Here is a 25,552-nt window from a genome sequence, read left to right as displayed (position 1 = left end):
TTTTTATGTTCGTTTTTATTTGCAAAAAATTGTTTAAAAAAATTGTGAAAATATCTATTATTTAAAAAAAAGCTAAAAAACGTATGTCAATATGCTCGAAAAAAGAAAAACAAAAAAAAGAAGAAAAAGAGTAAAACTCAATTTTTCATTACTACTTTTATGGTTGTCGTCGTCATTGTGACTGTTAGCATCTATGTAGACTCAGTATTATTTCACAAACTAAAAAAACCAACAAAAAAAAATCTATCTATATCTATATATTCAAACTCGTACTCGTCCACCAACCACTTCAACAAAAAAAAAATAAAAAAATATTAGTCGCAAAAAATATCAATCCTACAATCAATACGTATGCTATTTTCGTTCAAAATAAATATTGGTATTTGTCTTTTGATTTCAGTTTTTTTGTTTCGTTACGTTTCTTTTTTGGGTTCCTTTTTTATCATATAAACTAAATATTTTTCACTCTTGTGTTTTTGTTTTATGTTTTTTCGTTTCTTTATAAATATATATATAAATGTATGATAAATAAACAAAAAAAAAACTAAATCTAAAAAAAGATAAAAAAAAAACTTATAGGATGCAATTAAGATTGAAATTTTTGAATTGCTTGTATTAGATACTTTTCGGTTTTTTTGTCGTTTGAATACGTTCGTTGTGTTTCATTATTAATTAATATTGGAAATTGTATTTTTTGTTTGTTTATTAAAGTCATTTAACAAAAGAACGAAACAGAAAGAAATACCTTTATGTGTATTTAAATCTTTTTATTATTTCTTATTTTTTCATACATATAGACCAGATCAAATAAATAAAACAATGTTGTCACAAAAGAAATGGGAAATTATATATGTACATAGATGCAAAAAAAATACTTCTTAGCAAAGTGATGTTGTGAATTTCATAGATTTCATTATTGCTCCCTCTTATCCACTGCAAAATACCAATAATCCGAAAGTATTTGGGTCATATTTGGGGTTTATAATGAAATCGAAAAGAAAGCACACAATGAAGAGGATAAATAAAAGAAGGGAATCATAATAGACCAAAAGAAAAGTCTCTATTAGTTCTCATCTTTTTATCAACAAAAAATTAGATTTTTTATAAACAGGACAAACAAACTCTTATATGCAGTATTTTATATTAAAAACAAATTGTTGTATATTATTTCAACTACTTTTTCCATATAATCTACTTTTATACAGGACTTTTCTATATAAACGATTGTACAAAAAGATTTCTATGTAAAGAAAACTGTAATACTTAGATTCTACTACATGGAAAACTGTTATAAACAATTTTGTCTATATAAAAAACAGTTGTACACAATTTTTTAGATAAAAACTGTTATACAACAATTTTGTTTAAATACTGTTATATTCAATTTTGTCTATATAAAAATAACTGTTATACACACATTTTGTTATACACTATTTGTTCTACAGGCAAAACTGTTATACAAAATATATAAATTGTTTGGCCTTATTTTTTATATACAAACCTATTATATACAATTTTTATCTATATACAAACTGCTATAAACTATTGGTTCTATAGGAAAAACTTTTATACACAATTTTTTCTATATAAACAAATATTATAGACGATTTTTTATTGATAAACTGTTATATACAAGTTTGTCTATAAATAAAACACACATTTTGTTAACTGTTATACACGATTTTTTCTGTATAAAAATCTGTTATACAATATTTGCTCTGCAGAAAAAACTGTTAGACAAAATTTTCCATATTTTTTATATAAAAAAACTGTTATACGCTATATTTATAAACTATTTTTTCTATAGCTAAATACTGTTATACACATATTTGTGAATATGTGTATAACAGTACATATATAAACAAATATATAAACGTTTTTTTTATATAAAAATTGTATATGCAAGTTTGTCTATAAAAAAAACTGTTATACACACATTTTGTTAACTGTTATACACGATTTTTTCTATATAAAAACTGTTATAAACTATTTGTTCTATAGGAAAAACTGTTATACAAAACATCTAGACAATTTTATGGACTATTTTTTATATAAAAAACTGTTATACACTAATTTTTCTATATAAAAACTGTTATACAAAATTTTGTCTGTATAAAAAGCTGTTATACACAATCCAGTTTATATAAGAAACTGTTATAAACTATTTTTTCTGTAAGAAAAACTATTATACATTATTTTTTCTATATAAACCAATATTATACATGATTTTTTTATATAAAAACTTTTATATACAAGTTTGCCTATAAAAAACTGTTATACTCACATTTTTTAACAGCTATACACGATTTTTTCTGTATAAAAACTGTTATACACGATATGTTCTGCAGGAAAAACTGTTATACAAAATATAAAAAAAAAATTAGAAACTAGTTTTATATAAAAAACTCTTATACACAATTTTTTCTATACAAAAAACAGTTATACAATTTTTTGTCGGTATAAAATCTGTTACAAACTATTTTTTCTGTATAAAAAATGTTTATACATATTTTTTATATATAAAAAACTGTTTTTGATAAATAAAAAACCGTTATACACAAGTTTTTATAAACAAAAAACTATTATTCAGAAATTTGTCTAAATAGAAAACTATTAAACAATCTTTGTCTGTATAAAAAACTGTAACAAAAACATACCTCTATATAAAAGACTGTTATACAGAGTGTTCTTTATAAAAAAAATACTATACTAAATTGTTTCTATATACAAATTTTTATGAAGAATTTTGTCTATATTTTCAAACAAAAATGTATTCTTTGGTTTTGTCTCAAAACTTCATCTTACGATTATTTACTCGATTCAGATAAACAAGCTTGGCCTTGATACAATAAGGCTTTTTGCTATCAATAATGAAAATCACTATCAAAACTATTAATGAGTGAAAAATTATGAGCCTTTCCACATGTCCATGAAAGTGTTACCATTACTTGTTGATTTTTGTTTCAAGTATCTTTAATTTATTGCAGTAAAATCAATTATAATTTATTATTGCTGCAAATCAGTGGTCCTAACTTAAATTTCTATTTCAAATTCAATGCTGTTTTAAATATTAACAAAATCCTAATTAAATATAATTTCCTATGTGCAACATTGTTTTATTTTTGCAACAAACCAAAAAAAAAAAACAAAAAACTTGTACAATTTAGTCAGGTAAGTTACGCCTACTCATCAAGGACTTTCAATTAGTTTATTATGAATTCATTAATATTTAAATGTATTATGTTTAAATATGTATGTATATAAATAATGGTCAATGACACGTATCAATTAAACTCAATGAACTGTAAGTCAATGTAAACATTGGCTTCTAATAACAATAATAATAATAAAAAATTAGATCACAAAAAAGATTAAAAACAAAAAAGCAAATTATAACATCAAATGTTATAATTTAGACATTTTCTTTTATGTGTTTTTGTATCAATAAAATTTTAGTGACGTAAATGACAGTAAAACATAAAATAATTTGATTTGGACCAATAAAGGGATAATTTTGCAATAATAATTTAAAAATGTTTATGAAACAAAAAATTTAATCAAATCACTTAAAGCAAAAAAAGATTAAACAAAACAAATTTAAAGAATTAAGTAACTTGCCACCGACTATGCAAATGGTCTTAATTTCACCGTTAGCTGACAATAAATGCTGGTTGACACACGTCAAATTTACTTGAGCAAGTCTTTAGTTTATAGAATAGAGAGGAAGAAAAAGAGGAAAATCTTTCCAATTAACTATCCTCTCTAATCTACAAACTCAAGACTTGCCCAAGTAAACTTGACGTGTGTGAACCAGCACTTTTTCATACACAGTTCTAGACTTTAAACCGATCTCTGTCACAACAGAACCAGTTATATGTCAACTTCTCTTCCTCCAGAGAAAATACTCAATTTGTATTATACAAAATCTACCGATTTCTAAGCTCTGGTGACTGCTGTTTATATCACTGGGATTAATGAACCAGTAATTTTAGGTAATTAACTTAAGTTGATAGATATTAAAATGTTTAGTTAATTTTGTTAATCACTGTAAAAGTGCGTGTACGTGTAGATTCTCATTAATTTTACACACTCATTAATAAATTCATCATGACGTTTAATTTGCGTTACTTTTTTTTAACACAACAAATCAAGTGTATTTAATGCGTTTATTACCACCACAATTACATGACATCAATGTGGTTAAATATGTTACGCTGTTTACGGAACGGTGAAAGTGTATTCTAGTGGAAAGCAAAAAAAGGCCTTCTATTTTAAATTTTTTAAATTATCTAATTGACATTTTATTTATAACTAAATTTCTAACTAAATGTCTTAAGAAGTCCATATACATGAGTACTCTCGAAAGACCTCTTTAAGGACCATTCTTGCATTCTTGCACGAAATTAAGATTGATATTGTTTTAGTTTTGGAATCATTTTTATATGAAAATGGTTTTACTATTCATAGTAGAAATGTTTTGGAATTTATTTTAAACAATTAAACTAGCCCAAATAGGCCTTTTTCCAGGCCTTTTATAATTAACGTAATGCAACCTTGCACAGTACCTTTATTTTTCCTTGCTATTATTAAATATACATATTAGGATGGACCCGTTTGTATATTTCTCACAAAGGAAACATATTGATATATTTTTACCTTTTAAAACTGTGGTATAGTAGTAGTATAAGTAGTTTAGTAGTTTAAATTGCAACAACTCTTCCCAGCGGGAAAAATGATAGGACTTCAATTTGTAGGCCTTCTAAAAGGCATACTTACACATTCTAAAAGATCCGATACTCATTCCACCCTGCCTGCTCTTAGAAGGTGTTCAAGAAGCCTTATGAATCCCCTTCTAATAACAAGTGAGCTTGTTGGCTGCCAACAGCCCATCATATGTAGGCTTTCTCTCAGCCCTCTAACAGCAGCAAGGCCTTGGCTCGCAATGACACGCCGTGTAAAATTGAAATGATTTTGCAATGCGGCAAAATGATTTTGCAAGTCCTTGTGTCTGCAAAATGAGGCATTTAGGAAGGCCTCTTTACTGCATCTTTTTCCCGCTGGGTTAATTTATTAAAATTTACACTACTTCAGCTTAAATAGTCACTATATATTTTTATACAAATACAAGTTTATAATTCACAACTTATACAGCACACTTTAAGGCAGTTAATTTATTGTAACTTAACGTTGCTTCTAATTAGACTGACTGGTTGATGTTTTCGCGGCCACTTTATATACACTGCATTACTTTCAGATGTTTCCAGCACCATATATCGGTGCTTCTTGAATGTTCCATTTCTACAATAACCAACTCAATGTTGTAATGTTCCAGTGCAATGCTAATAATATTCTCAGATATGTTAATAACGTCCAGAGTTATGTTAACGGCCGGTAAACAAAATTGTCCACAATTAGGAGTCCCCCGAAATAGAAATGTTGAGAAACATGGTACAATTTGAAATCAGCCGTTAGAAACTGTTATGTTTGAATTAAAATACAATTACAAATTAACTACTATAAAATTTACTATTTTTTGGGGACCACCCTAATATAGATATTTTAATGAAATTTAACTTTTAAAACATGATGACTTACTAACTTTATACAACACATTTTTTTATAGTAATTACATCAATTAATGATTCATATTTTTCGAAATTTACATAATAAAACAAATTAAAAGTCTATAAACTAATTGAAAGTCTTATAGGGAATTTAAAAATCATTTCATTTTGCAATTTTTCCTTTTTTTCACCAAAAAAGGTAAGTTGAAAACAAATTTAACTTTATTTAACAAAAAAAAAAATATAAATTTTATTAAATTAAAATTTTTATACAAAAATAAAAAATAATACTCTAGAAGAAGGCGCGGGGAGTACGTAATTTAAAGTAGAAGGATTTAGTTATTGTAAAAAAAAATTATATATATTTGTATGAAAATGTTTAAAAAGTGCTTTCTTTACAATACGTTCAACATTTTTATTCGATTAATTGTAGTTAGTTTGTTCATTATAAAACATTAAACATTTACCATTAACATTAATTTAAATATTTTCAATTAAACAAACGAGATACTTTGATTATTGTCCTCTGCCTGAAGAGCTCTCCCAATGGGGGACACTAGTCATAGTCATCTCTCATTTCTAAGCATCTATAATTTTTTTTCAATGTTGCATTGCGTGAAATACATTTCTTTACATTTCAAGAAATTTGTAAAGAAAATGCTCATCTTGCTAAGAAAAATCACATTACATTTATTTCACACATTTCTCTATCATACACACACTGTCTTTTTTGAGTTATGGTGGTGCTTTCTACTGAGATAAAATATATATAAAAGAAAAGAAAACTACTAAAACAAATGAATTTCATAAATTCATGTTGAAATTCATGAAAAAAACTGAAAGATTACTAACAAATCATACCAAATACACATACAAAAACATTTAAATCTATTTGCATTTGTGTGTTTTGTTTGTGTATTATTGTATGTGCATATATTTTTTTTTTAATTTGCTATTAAACCTACTACTAATAATAAAAATATTGAAAAATTAACAAAATATTAAAATAAATAATATATATATATAACTGTATGTATGTAAATTATTAAACAATAAACTAACTAATCATACTACTAACTAACACTTTTACTAACTAAACAAACAACAAAATTCTATAAATACATACATAAATACATTATAACAATAAAAAAGGATAACAAAAAATACATACAAACATGCATACATACATATAATATATACATTTTGCCACACATAAATAATAATTATATAATAATATTTGTATTTGAAACCCATGAAAGAACAACAAAGAAATAAACCAAACAATTTTATTTATTTTTATTTTTTAAGTTTAATTTTTAAGAGTGTCTTGGTTTTAATTTGAATAAAAAGTTTAACTGTAGTTTAGCTATTGTATATAATTTAGAAAATCAAGTCTTGTATTTTTGTAACTTGAATCCGACAGGTTTTTGAGTCAAATAATAGCACTGCAGCAAGCAATATTTTAATTTACATAACATCAAAAGAAACAAGTAGGAAAGTCTAGTCGGTCAAGCACGATCATATAATACCCTACACTGACTAAATGAGCAAAAACATTTTTCTTTTAAAACATCAATAATTTATATTCGTGAGTGATTTTCGGAAGTGGGTCTTATATGTGATCGTGTGATTTATGTCTATATGAAAGTTATTTATGCTGAATCTTGTGTGTTTGCCAACATTTTTAAGAGATTTATGCACGTTAAAGTGATATTTAGAAGCGTTTATATATAGGAGCTATGACTAATTATGGACCGATCCTAACAGAATTTGGTGACATGAATTTCGTATACATATATGAAACTTATTTGGAGCGAAATTTGTGCAGACATATAAATAAATTAAACATTTATGAGCGATAAAGTCCAATTTCGGGAGGACATTACATGGGTGCTATGTGAAATAATGGGCCAATTTCAGCCAGTTTCAATAGGCTTGATCCTTGGGACGAAAAAATTATATGCACCAAATTTGATCGAAATAACTTCAAAATTGCGACCTGTACTTTGCGCACAAGGTTTACATTGACAGACAACCAGCCAGCCAGCCGAACGGACATCGTTTAATCGATTTAGAAAGTGATTCTAATTCGACCGGTATACTTTAAGGTGGGTGTTAGACTAATATTTTTGGGCGTCACAAACATCTGCACAAACCCATTATACCCTCCCCACTATGGTGGTGTAGGGTATAAATATGTTGATAACATTAGCAAACTTTTTACAGAAATTCAATAACAATATCAACTTAAACAGAAGCTACTGGATCAATCATCAGATCAGATAAGCACACATTAAGCTTATATAAGAGTAAGGAACTAAGATAGAATCAAAAAATCAATATCAGATTCGGTATTGGTCAACAAGTGCCGATGTACAACTTACGAATGCTGAAGCAAGACTATATAATTTCCTTCGTTACAAGAGCCTACGGCCAGCCACATTCTTAATTCTTAAAGAAGTTTTTTATCCTCTTCAAATGTCTTCTGTTTGATTGAACAATTTGTTCCAAAACACGGTTTATTGGAACATAAATACATATAAGTTTGATAAAGTGGATCAGTTAAGAAATATTTGTTCAAGATGTATTCAGTGATGACTTAAAAATGCGGGATTTTTTTTTTAAATTTTTGGTTTTTATTTTGAAGTATGACCTCATCTTACGAACAACATATGAATTCCGTGCCAAAAGAACTGATCAATTTTTGAGACCATGAACGAATCAAGCCAATATTGGATATTCTGTTCCAAAGTTAAGCGTAGCCCAGAGAGAGCGTTCTACTTCGATCGAAACAAATAGTAGCCGGACAAGACAAGGTCTGGACAATAAAGCGGGTGAGGCAAAACTTCTCAACCACTTCATTCTAAATATTGTTTAGCAAGTATTACAGCATGTGGCCGAGTGTTGTCATGATATAATATTACAGTTTCATGTCTGAACCGCATATTCTGTGCGTTTTTCGGCAAATGCTCGCTTCAAGCGACTCAGTTGTGATCTGTATAGATTTCCTGTGATGGTCTGGCCAGATTTCATTAGCTCATAATAGATAGGACCCTTTTGGCAGCCCACCAAATACAGAGCATCAGTTTTTCATCTCAAGTAATGATTCGGTGTAAAAATGATTTTCTTTTATAGCGTTCAAAAATCATTTCGAACATGTAAAATCATTTTTCAAGGTCTCTTTATTGCAATTCGTATCCCTGCTTTTGGATGTAGTTTGAAATTGCTGCTTAAGTAGCTCCCAATGAATTTGAAAGATCTTGTTGAGTTCTGCAACAATCTTCATGGAGTATGCCTCCAAGTCTTGGTCTTCAAACTTGTTTGGCTGGACTGAGCGATCTTTCTCTTCCGTGTCATAATCACAACTTCTGAACCAAACAAACCATGTTTCGGATGTTCAAACTGATGGAATACATTCACCACATGCTTAGGTGAGCAATCGGTGTGTTTCAGTGGCACTTTTTTTTTAAATGAAGAAGTAAAGCAAAACTTCCCACAACTTTCCGAAGCAAAAAAACTTTGGTGTTTACACTGTATTGTTCAATAACTAAGTAAGAATAAATGACATATATGTAACTTTCAAAATGACATACATAAATGTTATTAAATATAAAAACCTCGTTCAAAATATACTCCATCCCGCATTTTTAAGTCATACACCCAACATAAATACGAGTTCCTTCACGAATTCAATTTATACAATCAACTTCTATTTTCACAAATCTGCTCATCAGAAATTTGTATCAAAAAATTTCCAAAAACTATTCAATATGTGAAATTGTCCTTTACATTTTCGTCATGACAGTAAACCTGTAATCCAAGAACAAAAACCGATTTCAACATTAAATTATTGAGAGTTGTCCAAACAGGAAATAGCTTTTACTGGTGATGTTCATAACTGTTATTTTCTTATCCATTTCACTCAAACAACTTCAGACAGTCACTGAGAGGTGTTCATTCACCTTTCAGTAATTCGGATAACTAATTGGGCTGATCTCATTCGGCATTTCAGTTGAAAACTTTTTTTATTGCACAATAAAGTTAATTATACATATGTTGAACAAAATAAGCTGGGGATGAAAAACATTAATTCCTTTGTAGAAATCTTCGATTAGAGACACCAAAAGATATTGGTTTAATCAGACGTGTAAAATTGTAATCTGATCCAGAGTGGTAGCATGCACTTGGAATTTGACGTAATAATAAAAACGCTGAAAGCGATGAATTCATGTGTCAAAGCTTATAGGTGCATAAAAGCTAAAAACGAAGTTCTATAAAGCGCTTTCTGGTCCTAGTGTACAGTAAACACTTTGGGTCAATTATGTAAAGAGCACCGAATTATGGTAATTCCTATATTCCGCCTCTTTTGAAGGAAAATCAAACATTCACTGATCCAATTGATAAAGCTAAGCTTTTGGCTGAATTATTTTCAACTTGTCGGAATATGACCAATCACTACCCGAACTCGAAAAGGTATTATTTACTAGAACTATTACATAAATTCTTTCTAACTTGTCCCTTTCAGCACTGTATATCGAGCCAACAAATTGCCAGGACTTGAAAGGTTGCTAATGTAAAGCCAGTTCCTAAAAACGGAAAAGCTAATAACCACAAAATTCATTTTTATTCTTCACATTCTAAAGTGTTGGAATATATGATCCAACATTTTGCTTAGCGACCGCCAGTATAGTTTTGCTAGGGGACTCTTTACGGGAGACTTGTTTTGCCTTCCTGTCGGAAAAATAATGTCGTTCGATTTACATTTTTGGGTATGGATATTTCTGTCTTTAATCGATTTATATACAGCATTCTCAGAAATCACACTACATGAGTTCTTGTCAATGAGTTGAAGATTAATTCAGGAATACCGCAAGGCTAAGTTCTTTCTACTTCTATGTTACTTATTTATCTGATTGAATGATTCGCTTAATCTGGAACGTGTGACATTATTAGAATGGAGTCGTGTAAATAAAGCAGATTTCAGCTCACGCAAGATTCCACGTTCTATTTTGAAACACAAACACGACACTGATCATGTTGATTCATCTTTATTTATGGGCGGAGTAAATATTATGGAATCAAAATTTCTTGATATTCTGGGCATGTGAATTTTCAAGTATCAAAAGCATCCTTTAAGTGTCATATGTTCTTCCTGCTCTTTGGTATACAACGACCGAAAATGGACTACATTTAAAAGGTATGGGGCGTTATTTTAAAGATCACTTTACAGATTCTCGACTGTGTAGAGCAAAGGGCAAATGTGCTATTCGATTGACTGCTATTCGATAAGTCGCAATGTGGATTGTGTTACTCAGTTAAATCGATTCTTCAATGGATTGTGTTCTGCCGAATTTAGGAAACTAGTTCCTGATAAATTTGTTCTTTATAAATACGTCTGTATGTGCAATAACCTGTCATTTTCAAAGTAGGAAAAATTAAATACCCAGCAACCAATCAAAATTAAACATTAACTGTGAAACAAAACATTATATAACCATTACAAAACCAATTTGGGCACATGAAAGCCAACAATACCAGTATTTAACTGTAAAGAGGTTGCAATCAAAAATCCTTAGTACCATATTAGAAGCACAATAAGAAATAAGAACATCCACAAAGACTTAGAAGTATCATTGGTTAGAAAGAGCTCAAGAATATATATAGAGCCAACCAAACCCACTTGCAAGTCATCCTTCACAAAGCCAAATACGATCAAGGCTTCTGCTACAACACTAATTATTAAAATGATGTTCATTTGTTCATCAAGGCTCTCGTTAGGCAGCCAATGACTTAAATTTTCCTTTAAGATTGCAGTGCTTATTATTAGGCTGGAGAAAATATGACAAAATTATGACAAATTTGAAATTCAGCAAACTCTACCCACAGAGAACATCTATAAAAACTGTAAAAAGCTAAAAAGTACAAAGCCTACATTACTTCCTTTTCTATGAGGCTAATAGTAAATAAACGTCAAATATAGAGAATATGAATTCGAACCGTAAGAAGTTCAAATTTACTAAGAATTACATAGAAAGTTCCACAGCTTATCATGTGTAGTGTTTTCTGATCTCTAAAACCGTAAAAACTCGTAACAGATTCTGATCTAGCAATATTTTTAATATTTAGAGTTAGACCAACAAATTAGTAACTACAGTTAATCTTAAAAGAAACCAAACCCTCTTAAAATATACAACTACTACCAAATTTTAATTTATTTTTTCATATATAATTATCATCATTAATTCTTGAAATATATTTTATTATTTGAATTAGATTTTTTGCGTTATTTATCATTTAAATAATATTATATTGCAAACTATTATCATTTATTTTCTTTTGTAATAAAAAGAAAAGAAAACCAACAAAAACAATACTTCTAATAATCAATCACATATTTTTATTGTTATTATTCCAAATTTGTTTATTCCTCCATACCACACAATCGATTTAAAAAATATAAAAAAAAATTACTAAACCAAAATTTGTCCAAACATCTTCAACATCATGGTCGCATAACAAAAAAAAATATATATATATTCAAATTATCAACAACAAATGAATAAAATAAATAAATAAATAATAATTAAAACAATTATACAAAAATCCATCATTGACCAAAATCGATAACAATAAATCAAAATTAACAACAATCTAAAAACTAAACCACCTTAACGAAAAAATTGCGCAAAACCAAAATCAAACCAAACCAAAAAAAAAAAAAATCAAAAACAATATTTATACCAATATCATAATCATTGAAAATCGATAACAAATCACAATCAAACAATATTTAAAACAAACAAAAAACCTCAAAAACCAATTACTTTAAACCAAACCAAACAAACCGTTTATAAATAATAATTAACAACCTAATAATCATATGAATACTGGACGAATCATTGATAAACCAGGCGCAAGACCACCACCCTTAAATACGATCCACCCTATACCAAAAAGCCAATGGCAAAGGCTTATGGGTCTGCAGTCACTGCCGCAAATCATCATTCTGTGGAAGAGGTTTCACCAGATGGTTCCAATAAATTAGTTTATGCCAATCAACCAGGTTTCAGGTAAAATTCATACAACATTTTTTCCAAATAACATGATGTATTATTATTACTAAAATAATAATAATTTTAATATTAATTAATTAATTGGTAAACTTTATTTTTGTTGTTTGTTTCTAGTCGTGATAAAAGTATTCACAGTCGCCGTTATACGGGCAGTGATGATGATCAAACGCATTCAGGTAATTTTCTTAATCTAAGCAAATATTTAGCACTTATTTATTTATCAAAAATAAATTCAACAAGTCGTACGTGTTTTTTACTCATTGTTATCGTAACGTACATTTGTATAAATATTTAGCTGAATTTCTTTACATAAACATTTTAGAAAACAATAACATTTATATAACTACTATTAATGTTTTTCTCTCTTAATAACATAAACTACTTACTTCTATTACTATTCTAACTACTACTAATACTAATAATAATATTTAACATAGTTAAACTTTGTTGGCGTTCAATGTTTTATAATTTCTTATTTTATACATATATTTCCAATATAATTTAGTTTATCAAACTTTTATTTATATTATTTATTAAGCCCCAAGCAATAATCTTTGATTTTCGTTTTGTTTCATTTTAATAATTCTTAATTTTTATTAAAAAAATTTATATTTTTTACTTAAAGAAATGTTTTAAAGTCTTGACTTAAATGTGTATTTATTTATTTAATTATATATCTTAATTTGATATGAAATAATATTTGTAGATTTAGTTGTGATCTAATTTTCTTTTAAATCGATGGTTAGCATAGTTTTTATTTAAAAAAACAATTAATAAGTTCATAAATGTCTATAAAATAGTGATTGGAGAAAAGCTTTGGAAAAAAATTATGGAAATGTATTAATAGGTTTAATGATAAATTATACAAAACAATCAGTAATCTTCAAAACGATAGCATTAAGTGAAATATTTGAATCCTAGCCAACAGAGGCCAAGCACGATCGACACAATATGAATGAGGACGAAATTCTCATTGTTATACCTTCAATCGCACATATAATCCGTATAAATTACGTGGATTGTAAAAAAGAGGTCCTCTAGGAAACCAAGTCATACATCTGACAAATTTGATCAGATCTGTCAGTGACACATCATTTGTATCATCAATATCATGAAAGATGTTCTTGCCGAGATATTTCAGTATACGCTCTATTACATCAGGAAAGCTAAATAGAATAATATGTACCGATTCCACCTCCTCTTCGTACCAACAACTTTTGCAGTATTTATTACGTGGATAACCCATATTTTAAGACATGTAACCAGCATAGAGTGCCCCATAAGAAATCGTATGGAAAGGCAAGAGAATCTCGTATTAGAAAAGGCGCAAGTACAGGCTGATGAATGTTACTACCATATAATAAACACATAGAACGGAAGGAAAGAGTAATATATATGGAAAAATTACTCTCTTTTCACACATACGGGTGATACAAAAACAAAATACATGCAATACATTCTCATGAATTAGGTTTCTGACAACAGACTTAGGTTTTTGGCTCTAAGTAACTCAATTTATTTAATTGTTTTCTCTTTACTCCTTTTTGAAAATAGTACATGTGTATTAAGTTTTTTAATGGTAGATCAAAATGGACCTCGTCAGACATATAAATTCAGTTCACCATGTTTTCGTTCCCTGTAACCATTTCAGTGATCTTCTGTCAAAATTCCAATCGAATCGTTAAAGGCTTTTATGGAATGGGGTGGTTAGTTTATTAACCACCATAACATTTTTATCACAATAAAAATAATAATGGTAAAAATGTTCGTTGTGAATAAATTAGTTTAAAAGCTAAGAGTTTTGACTAAATTTTCTGACCAAAATAAATAAAATGGCTGTGTAGGTGAGACATTCTCCGTCCAATATAAAAGTTGTTTCCCATTTTTGTTCCACAATAGCATTTTGGAAGGATGTGTCACTAACAGAAGTATTAGCCAAATTTAATAGAGAAATGTCATCATTCGAAAAAAATCACCGTCAAATTTTGAATAGAGCCTCAAAGGTATGTCACCGAGCACCATCAGATCGGTTTGCTTCTCATAGTTATCTTCTTCGCCGAAGGTTTACCTTCCAATAAAATATCTTCTATATCACGTCCAGTGAGAACACGCGGGATCCTTACAAAATAACAGTCACAGTGGTTAGTAATCCAACCACTCTATTACTTACATTATTTCTCAAAGAGTATAGTACAGTACTACTTTGACAAGACATTAGTTTACATGATAAAAAAGTAGTACTGTACTCTATGAACAATAAACTCTCAGAGATTTTGTTTATTGAATGTGGGAAAACCCCTTAGAATACCTGCGGTTTAAAATATTTTCAAATTAATATATTAATCTAAGGGCACTGCTACATGTTCAATATATATTGAGATATTTGGATCGCGATCCATTGTAATGGATCACGCTAAATTAGGTTATTCTGCGATTTGGATCACGATCCATCAATACTGCATGCTACACGTTCAATAAATATCGCGATACTGGATCGCGGTCAATATATATTGAACGTGTAGCAGTGCCCTAAGAGATCACTGATAGCTAAGTTTTGCAAAAAAAAAAACATAAAAGCTCCACTTGATGTCACTAAAAAATGTTTTAAATACTTTAGAAAAGGTGGTTAGAAAAGTGACCACTAAAATGCAAAGAGTTAATAACCATTTGAGTAAATAAACTCCTTTTTGAAACTGTAAGATCATTTTGTAAGGCAGCAGCTATAGTAGACATATTTCCAGTATTGGAATTAAGGGACTTGATTGATGCATGGTTGCCCATGTAGATATCATTGGTCAATGTGAAATATTAAACTCTGGAATACATCTCGCAGCCGTATCGGAAAACAGTATAGCCCTATAGAAACCCAAGGCCAAGTTCATCAGAATAAATGTCCCTGCCACTAAATATCTCCGCCAGTGAACACTGATATCACATTGTCTCGAGGGATACAGTTAGCGGCCCACTCATCCCTCTTCGGTATTCTATTCCAATAGTTTTCCGAAATTCAGTGTAAGTTGGTGGCAATACGAACGTTCATTTCTACTTAATCGTAGCGGAATTTTATTATTTTTCTAAAGCCATTATATTTTCTCCAATTTTCCTTCATTTATGAACTTATTAATACAAAAAAAAAATGAACAATAATACAAATATTTAGCAGTTTTTTTTATGTGTTTCATAAATATTTATGGTATGTGTTGTAAATGTTAATGTTACATAAAGGAATGAACTAGAAGTGTGTTTTAGAAACTAAACAATTATTGCGCAATAATAACATTTATTACAGCAGAAAAAAAAGAGGACTTTTTTTCATGCAAAAAATTACTAATAATCCTTCCATTTCAACAAATAACATCAAAATTATTGAAATATAAAAAAGAATAAACAAAACGCCGATTTAAAAAATTTTAAATACAAGAAATTTTAATTTACCAACCAAGCCTAAAAGTATGCAGGAAAAAATAAATTATTTAGCACCAACCGTTTATAGCAAAACCAACTGTGTACTATGTAGTTTTCTATTATATATATTTTCCAAATATTGCCAGAAAAAATTATTAAATACAGAAAATTTTATAATTCATTATGCTCTTGAAGAAATTTCTAAAAAATTTACGTCTTCAAATTTCAAAGATTTAAAAAAAAAAATCAAGTAAGAAAAATTACAATAAAACCATAATTATTTTCTCTTACTCTTACAAATTGTGGCATTTTGTAAGAATTTTCTTTTAAAAAATCTTTTAAAATTTCTATAAAACCAAACTTCAATGCTAAAGCATATATTTCGGCATATTTTATTAATTTAACAACTAGGATATGTAAGACATATTTTAGGTAAAATTTTAGGCCTCCTTTTTTTAAAAATGTATTGGTTTGTGAAAGAAAAACAAAAATTATTATTTTAGCACCATTTTACATAAATATTTGCACTTTGATATAGAAAAGTTATTTTTACATGTTTTTAATCACTTTAATTGCTCCGTCTTTATGTTCACTTCTTCATATATTTGAACGTCAACAAAGTTACAACTAAAACCAAAACAAAAACTGATTGTTAATTTAACACTAATGCAAAAACAATAATAATAATAATATGAATAAGAATAAAAACAAATTCTCAAATAAAATTCAAAAAAAAAAGAAAAAACAAATACATTGAAAACATTTCCCTCTCCCACTCTCCTTCACAGAAAAAGGTATTTTAAAGAAACACGGTTACGGTCTTGTACATGGTGTACACGATGATGGTCAATCCGATAATTTAGAATTAATCACACAAGACGGTACTTTGGCATCGTCGAGCGGTGCTGCCGTATCGGAAGTCGAGCGCACTTTAAAATCGCTAAACGGTTATCACGAAGATATTTTGGAAGCTCTACGCAATGCGGCCTCACATCGGGGCACTGGCACTGGCAACACACCCGTTGGCAGTGGCAGTCTCAGTGAGGAAATGTTACGCAAAACCCTACAGGAATGCGCCTCAGCTCAACTAGGCTACACAACGGAACCCTACAAACGTTCGAGTGGTTCAAAGACTAGTTCTCGAGAGAATATATGCGATCAGGGGCCACCACACGCCCTGCTGGTCGAAACATCCAGCATGGGTGGTCCTCACGGTGGACCCATTATGCATCATCACCGCTCACAGCATCAGTTGCATCAGCCACTGATGCAACAGCAACCGCCACCCGATGAGGAGGATGCTCCCGCTACCGGGCCCTTACGCATACGTAATCTTGAGGATCTTATCAGACAACTCGAACATCACTCGTCGAGACACATGAGTCCCAGTGGCTCAGAGGACATACGAATTTCTGAAACAGAAGCCGATCGTCATTATAGATTAGATAGTTCAGCTGCTTGTAGTGAATCCTCGCAAGGGTTAGTAAAATAAAAAACAAAAAAAAATAATAAAAAAAAATACGTATAATGAGTATAATTGTGCTTGCTGCATCATAATTTACTTAAATATTGTGTTGGGGCTGTATAGTAGGTGTCTATTTTTTTGGCATAGAAACTAATAATACTAAAAAATACACAAAACTTAATAAGAACGCTTTCAAATGTTATTAATAATAATAATTAAATGGTATTAAACTAGGAATTGATTGAATTCATGGATTGAGTTTTAAGAATCTAAACAATTAGAAATTATACATTTATTTTTAAAAAGTTGTGCAACCCGCTTTTGAAAAACATTTTAAAATAAAAACAAAAAATGTATTAAACAAAAAAAAAACAAAAAAAAAATTAATACGCTAAAATATCCCTTAACATTGATAGAATTCAGAATCCATACATATTTAAAACAACAACAATTGAATATGAACAAATTTTTTGAAAATTTTTTACAGACTATCATTATGGCGTGGAATATCTAGTGTGATGAAGGTAACCCCATCCTAATAAAAGTAAAAACAAAAACAATTTACAAAAAAATAAACAAAATATGTTAAAAAAAATATTTATATAAAATGGAAAAAAGTAGAAAAACGGGTAAAATTTAGCAAATATTACTATTCTCTTTAAATTTTAAAAATTTTGAATGATTTTTAGAAAGAAAAGCCCATAAAGTTTATTCCAATACAATTAAATTAAAAAAAAAAAGATAATATTGAAAAACTATTTAAATTCCGAATGTTCGTTCTGAAATAAATTAATTATTAGAATATTTATTAAAAATCATAAAGAGCTCTCATTTGGCTCGAGTTATCGTTTTAAAGTCCAATAATTTTAAAACAAAAGAGAGCGAGTAATAAAAAAAAATTAAAAAGTTGTAGAAATTATTAAAAACCTTTTTGTATATGGGGGATTTCATGTCAAGTGAACCAACTTTTGAAATCGATGTCTTCCGATCGGGATGAAATTTGCACCAAGGTTAGCTCTATTGGATAGTAACTCAGACACAATTTTTCAACAACATCGGTCGAGAACTCTCTGAGTTATAGGGGGTAAAATTTTGACAATTTGGTCAAACAGGGGTTTTTTCTTATCCATGTAACTTATTACCTATTGTTCTTAGCAAAATGTGTTCCAAATAGTATAGATAGCTATTTCTTCGATCTTTCGAAAAAAAATATTTAAAAAAAAAAATAAAAAATTTTTAATATTTTTTTTCCGAAATCAAAAACATTTTTGACTTTTTTTTAAAATACGCTATTTTTTTTTATTTTTTTTTTTTTCTTAAAATAAAGTTTAGATATTTTCCTTGAACACCTACTTGGTCGCTTAGTGGGATGCGAGTGGGATATCTATCAAAATAAATATTTTGTAACTCAAAACATAAAATTTTTGACTTTTTTTGCAAAATCAAAAACTTTGTTGACTTTTTTTTTTCAAAATGGACCCTTTTTTAATCTTTTTTTTTAGGTCAAACAAAAGCTTAGATATTATCCTTGAAGACCCTTTTGGTCGCTTAGTGGGATGCGAGTGGGATATCTATCAAAATAAATATTTTTTAACTCAAGACTTACAATTTTTGACTTTTTTTTTTGCAAATACGATTTTTTTTCCAAATGGGAACTTTTTTTAAAATTTTTTTTGTAGTCAAAAGAAAGCTTAGGTCCATTCCTTTAAGATATTTTTAGTCCCTTAGTGGGATGCGAGTAGGATATCTATCAAAATAAATATTTTGTAACGCAAGACATACAATTTTTTAATTTTTTTTTGCAAAATCAAAATTTTTTTCCAATATGGGCCCTTTTTTAATTTTTTTTTTTGCTCAAAAGAAAGCCTAGGTCCATTCCTTTAAGATATTTTTAGTCCCTTAGTGGGATGCGAGTGGGATATCTATCAAAATAAATGTTTTAACACAAAAATTGTATGTCTTGAGTTACAAAACATTTATTTTGATATATATCCCACTCGCATCCCACTAAGCGATCAAAACCATCTTAAAGGAATAGGCCTAAGCTTTCTTTATAGCAAAAAAAAAATTACAAAAAGGGCCCATTTTAAAAAAAAGTCAAAAAAGTTTTTGATTTTGCCAAAAAATCAAAAATTGTATATCTTGAATTACAAAATATTTATTTTGATAGATATCCCACTCGTATCCCACTAAGGGACCTAAAATATCTTAAAGGAATGGACCTAAGCTTTCTTTTGACTAAAAAAAAATTTTTAAAAAAGGGCCCATTTTGAAAAAAAATTCGAATTTGCAAAAAAAAAGTCAATAATTGAATGTCTTGAGTTACAACATTTTTATTTTAATAGATATCCTACTCACATCTTCCTAAGTGACAAAATAGGTCTTAAAGGAAAAGACCTAAGCTTTCTTTTGAACAAAAAAAATTTTTAAAAAAAAGTCCCATATTGGAAAAAAATTTCGATTTTGCAAAAAAAAATTAAAAAATTGTATGTCTTGCGTTACAAAATATTTATTTTGATAGCTATCCCACTCGCATCCCACTAAGGGACTAAAAATATCTTAAAGGAATGGACCTAGGCTTTCTTTTGAGCAAAAAAAAAAAAATTAAAAAAGGGCCCATATTGGAAAAAAATTTTGATTTTGCAAAAAAAAATTAAAAAATTGTATGTCTTGCGTTACAAAATATTTATTTTGATAGATATCCTACTCGCATCCCACTAAGGCACTAAAAATATCTTAAAGGAATGGACCTAAGCTTTCTTTTGACTACAAAAAAAATTTTAAAAAAAGGGCCCATTTGGAAAAAAAATCGTATTTGCAAAAAAAAAAGTCAAAAATTGTAAGTCTTGAGTTAAAAAATATTTATTTTGATAGATATCCCACTCGCATCCCACTAAGCGACCAAAAGGGTCTTCAAGGATAATATCTAAGCTTTTGTTTGACCTAAAAAAAAAGATTAAAAAAGGGTCCATTTTGAAAAAAAAAAGTCAACAAAGTTTTTGATTTTGCAAAAAAAGTCAAAAATTTTATGTTTTGAGTTACAAAATATTTATTTTGATAGATATCCCACTCGCATCCCACTAAGCGACCAAGTAGGTGTTCAAGGAAAATATCTAAACTTTATTTTAAGAAAAAAAAAAAAAAAAATAGCGTATTTTAAAAAAAAGTCAAAAAAGTTTTTGATTTCGGAAAAAAAATATTAAAAATTTTTTATTTTTTTTTTTAAATATTTTTTTTCGAAAGATCGAAGAAATAGCTATCTATACTATTTGGAACACATTTTGCTAAGAACAATAGGTAATAAGTTACATGGATAAGAAAAAACCCCTGTTTGACCAAATTGTCAAAATTTTACCCCCTATAACTCAGAGAGTTCTCGACCGATGTTGTTGAAAAATTGTGTCTGAGTTACTATCCAATAGAGCTAACCTTGGTGCAAATTTCATCCCGATCGGAAGACATCGATTTCAAAAGTTGGTTCACTTGACATGAAATGCCCCATATACAAAAGCTTTACAAACTATATTTGCAATTTAATAGATTTACAATTAAAATTTATACACTAAAAATCATTCAAAAATATACAGAACTCCTTGGACTTTTTGAAAATACTTGAAAAATATTTATTTGGCTAATTTGAATATGTTAAAAGAAACGTTTGAAAAAAGATTTTAATTATAAGAAACTGTCCTTTAATAAACCTATTAACTTTGCAACTGGGCTTAATAAAAAACATTCCAAGCTATTTTTTTTAGGAATTTATCAAATAAAACTAAATTTGTGCTTTTAAAAAGCTTATTTCTAGCATTTAACTCATTATTTATTAAAATAGAAAAAGCTTAATTCATGGTTTATGGTTTTAAAGGAAAACCTTGAAAAAAGCTTTTAATTTTAAAGCATTGACAAAAAGTGCTTTTATGAAACTTGCACTCAATACATTTTACTAAGCTGCTTATTAAAAAGCTTTCCTGAATTTCATCAGCTTTCCTAAATTTCTTAGTTTATGATTTTACAATGTTAAATAAAAGATTTTAAAAGCGAGAGAAATTCATTGACAGCTAAAATTTAAAACTTAAAATCCCTGAAAATTTGCATAAATAAAACTATGTATTAAAAATGGCAAGTTGTTTTCAAAAAGTTTCAAAACTCCTTTAATAAAATTAATTTCTCACGTTTTATATCTAAATTAATGAATATTATAGAAATATTATTCTTCTCCATTTCAACATTTTCACACCAAAGCCAAATAAATATTTTTCTTAACTCTTAGTAACCCGTTTTATATAAATTAATGGGACATTTTAGTTAATTATTCAATATGAAATTAATTATATATAAAATTAAATGAAACAATTACCTATGGCACCAACATTTAACAAAACGCTAAGCTAATTAGTTTAATCAATAATTATAATAATAATAATTGGCTTCAAAAAATAGGCACCTAAACTAAAAGAACAAATTGCTCCAAAACTTTGTTTTTCAAACTATCCCTACACACTCTCTGCCAACCAATTGATGCTAATAAAATTATGTTTTTTTCCTTTTTGTTTTTTTTACACTTTTCCCACAATTAAAAAAAAATAACAACAAACCATAGATCAAATCAACAATTAGCACAATCGCAAAAAACTGCAACAATACATCCGTCTTACAGCAGTCGTTGTCGACCGCGTGCCGATGAAGAGTCACGTTTCTCCTATGGAAGGTACAGACATCCCACTACAACCAGTAGACACCCATCACATCAATCACATTCACCTCATGCTTTTGGCCATCATGCACATCATTCGCATGCTCATGGTCATGCAACACACGGTCCACACTCATCGCATCATTCATCGCATACACACTTGCATCAGGACGACGATGGCATTTATGAGAGTGCCGATCATCATGATCGACAAATGGTAGATACGCGTCTTGACCCACGGGAAGTTCCCGATAGTGAGAGGTATGTATAGTAAATGCATTCACACTAGTTACAGTTTGTTGAAAGAATAAAAAACTGAAAACAAACCAAAAAAAAAAAAACAGTAAACAGTATCCCTTGTAGTAGTTGTATTCATTTGGTGAAACATTTTCAGTTTATAATTTTCTTCATAAGTATAGTTTACCTACTGACCCAACTCTCCCCCCCTTTCAAATTTTAATAGTAGTTAAATTAATAATGAAGTTTACAACTTCATATTTGTTGTTGTGTTTTTTTTTTTTGTCTAACCCATTTTACGCCCATCCAATTCCGATTTCAGTTTGATTAAACTTTAAGTTGCCTTATACGTATGTTATGTATGTATGTGTGATAAAATTTTACCAATAATTTCGTAAAACTCTTCTTTTTTACATTTATTTTCATATGAACAAAATAACAAAACTCATGTACATAAATGTAACAAATCAACCAACCAACCATCTACTCGTATCTCAAAATCTCATTCTCACATTCAATCAACATCATGAACATTTTGTGGCATGTACATCTCAAATGATCGTGAATAAAAAAAAAAAAATTAAACACATTTCAAAACTGCGCTTTGCATGTGGCGCATACTCACCATTATTACATCACATCATCAAACATAATTTATTTTATTCGTTCGTTCTTCGATCGATCGGTGGTTCGTTCATACGATCGCTCTTCTTCGTTTTGTTTATTTGGTTCGTTTCGATACGTTCGTACGTTGGTTCGTTCGATCGATCGTTCGTTCTTATGTTTATTTGTTTTCTACAACACCCACTCGTTATGACTGTTGCGGTGCTGTTTTCTTTTATTTTATTTTTGATCTCTATTACTTCTATATGTTTTCTCTTGGAATTTCTTTTGTGTGTGTTTTTCTTTGCGTTGTTTTATTTCCGTTTATGTTTGTCATAAAACTCTCGGTTTCATTTTCGTTTTTGGTGTGTAAACATGTTTTGATTTCGACATACGTATGTTTCGATTTTGTGTTTTTGTTATTCCGTGTACCGTTGTTCCTGTTATGATTATTATTTTCTAGTGATGACTTTATTCAAGCTCAACAACAGTTAGCCCGATGGGCGAGTGAGGATGTGGTATCCGTCGTGGTAATGGAACAGCCGCTCCCCGGTACAACATCGGATTCCCAACAATCCAGCGGCGGGGGCGGACACACGTCGGGAGCGGCATCAACGAATACCGTTATCCACCACCAGCATCCGCACCAGCACCACGGCGATCATCCATCCTCGGCACAAGTCACATCAACCACAACGGTGTCGGCGGCGGCGGCGGCAGCAGCGGGTTCAATCAATGCTCATATGACTATGGGGGCCGTTCCAAATGGCATCGCTGTAAATCAGAGGGACTACTACCCCTCACCTCCCTCCACGGAGACGGAAAGCAGTGGAAGTGTTATCCAGCCGCTCAACCGACGTTACACTATTCAGGGCGATACAAGTCAACAGCAGCTGCAATTGCATCAGCTACACCAACATCAACATCAATCCCATCAGCAGCAGCAGCAACACCAATTGCAGCAGCAACAGCAGCAGCTTCAAGTTCAAGGCGACACCACCACCAGCAGCAGCAACAACAGTCAATCCGGTCAAATCATGGAGAATGGTCGATATCCGGAATATAAGCACTGATAGTATAATATTAACTCCATCCCTACGAACACTACCATTAATAGCATGATCACTACCACCACCAACGCCAACACCAACACCACTGCAACAGCAACATTGAATAACAGCTATAACAACAGCATCACTGCTATGCCACCAACGACAAGCCTTTCCCAACAACATTCACCCCACTGTTACGCCCATCAATTGCAAGCGTATCATTGAGCCACAAGATGTGATCCTACCTTTCAAACTCTCTCATCAAATAACATTTTAACTAGTTACACTAAAGCGCAACAAAAAGTAACCAATAAACTAAGTGTAACTTGCAACTACAACTCAAACTCGAACTCGAACTCTAGCAACCAGTGAAACAAATATTTGTTCTAACACAACTTTTGTGAGTAGATTTAAACAAGTTGTTTGTTTCATCACTGTGTTTTTATAGATCTCTCAGATTTAGCGGTGATGTTTTGGAAACTCTCTATCGCTCGCTCTCTCTCTCTCACTCACTCTGTCTATCTCTACATCACACTATCTGTCCTAACTTAACCCCACATCTCTAAATCATTATAATTTTGTATGAAATTAACAAAATTCACAAAATCAGAGATTCTTTTTTTTATATTCTAAAATTAAATTAGTTATGCATAATAAGATAACAAAATGAAAACCAAAAAATTACTAATTAAGTCAACAAAAAATGAGAAAAAAAAACAAAAAATATATTGTGATTTTATACAAAGTAGTCGATATTTTAGTTTTAAATAAAACCAAAAATAAAAAACCAAAAAAAAAATTAGAACAAATTTAACGAATTGATAACTGGCAAAACACAATATTATGAATTTTTGATAAAAAAACATAAATGAATTGAAAAATTAAAACACACTCACACACACATTCAAATATCCAAACACCCACACCCCCACAATTACTTTAGGTTAGTCAATAAATAACTAAATTGCAAAGAAAAAAACCAACAAAAAAAAATTAATAAATAAATAATAGAATTTAAATAAATTTTAGTAAATATTGTAAATATTAGTTACAAAATACAACAACACTAATGAATTTGTATATATTTAGAACAAAAATAAAATAAAAGAAAACTACAATCTAGTTTTTATGAATTGATATTAAAACAAATTGATTAGAAAGACAAAACCAATGCCTGCATCCTTAGTTTTAAATAAATCTAAAGATTATTAAAGATTAAACTATATTCCAGGTATTACATTGACTTTATTGCAGAGAGAAATCAGTTTTATGGTAGCATTTGAATTTACATATATTCAATACAATTTTTTTAAGACTAAGTCACTTCATGACATAAAATCAGTTAAGTTATTGTTTACGATATTAAAAATTTAAAAAATTAAATAGATTTTTTTGTGTCAATTGCTACCTACCAAAAAAACAATATCGATTGTGCCAAGAAGCCGGTTTTCTCTGTTGAC

The 25,552-nt window shown here is 29.4% G+C and overlaps 1 protein-coding gene across 4 annotated transcripts in view; it reads left to right on the top strand.

Moving 5' to 3' along the window:
- The window catches only part of mmd (mind-meld), a 453,937-nt gene extending 428,988 nt beyond the window's left edge, over positions 1–24,949 (top strand). For all 4 annotated transcript variants that reach the window (XM_065508492.1, XM_065508493.1, XM_065508490.1 and 1 more), the window contains exons 19-23: positions 12,476–12,634; positions 12,752–12,813; positions 16,831–17,521; positions 22,108–22,461; positions 23,504–24,949. In XM_065508492.1, coding sequence (XP_065364564.1) covers positions 12,476–12,634; positions 12,752–12,813; positions 16,831–17,521; positions 22,108–22,461; positions 23,504–24,113 — 1,876 coding nt within the window. In that variant the 3' untranslated portion in view covers positions 24,114–24,949. The remainder of the gene's footprint in view (positions 1–12,475; positions 12,635–12,751; positions 12,814–16,830; positions 17,522–22,107; positions 22,462–23,503) is intronic.
- Positions 24,950–25,552: the final 603 nt, after the last annotated feature.

This window comes from Calliphora vicina, chromosome 4, assembly GCF_958450345.1.
Source record: "Calliphora vicina chromosome 4, idCalVici1.1, whole genome shotgun sequence".
Classification (NCBI taxonomy): domain Eukaryota; kingdom Metazoa; phylum Arthropoda; class Insecta; order Diptera; family Calliphoridae; genus Calliphora; species Calliphora vicina.
This window is presented reverse-complemented; position numbering and strand designations above follow the sequence as displayed.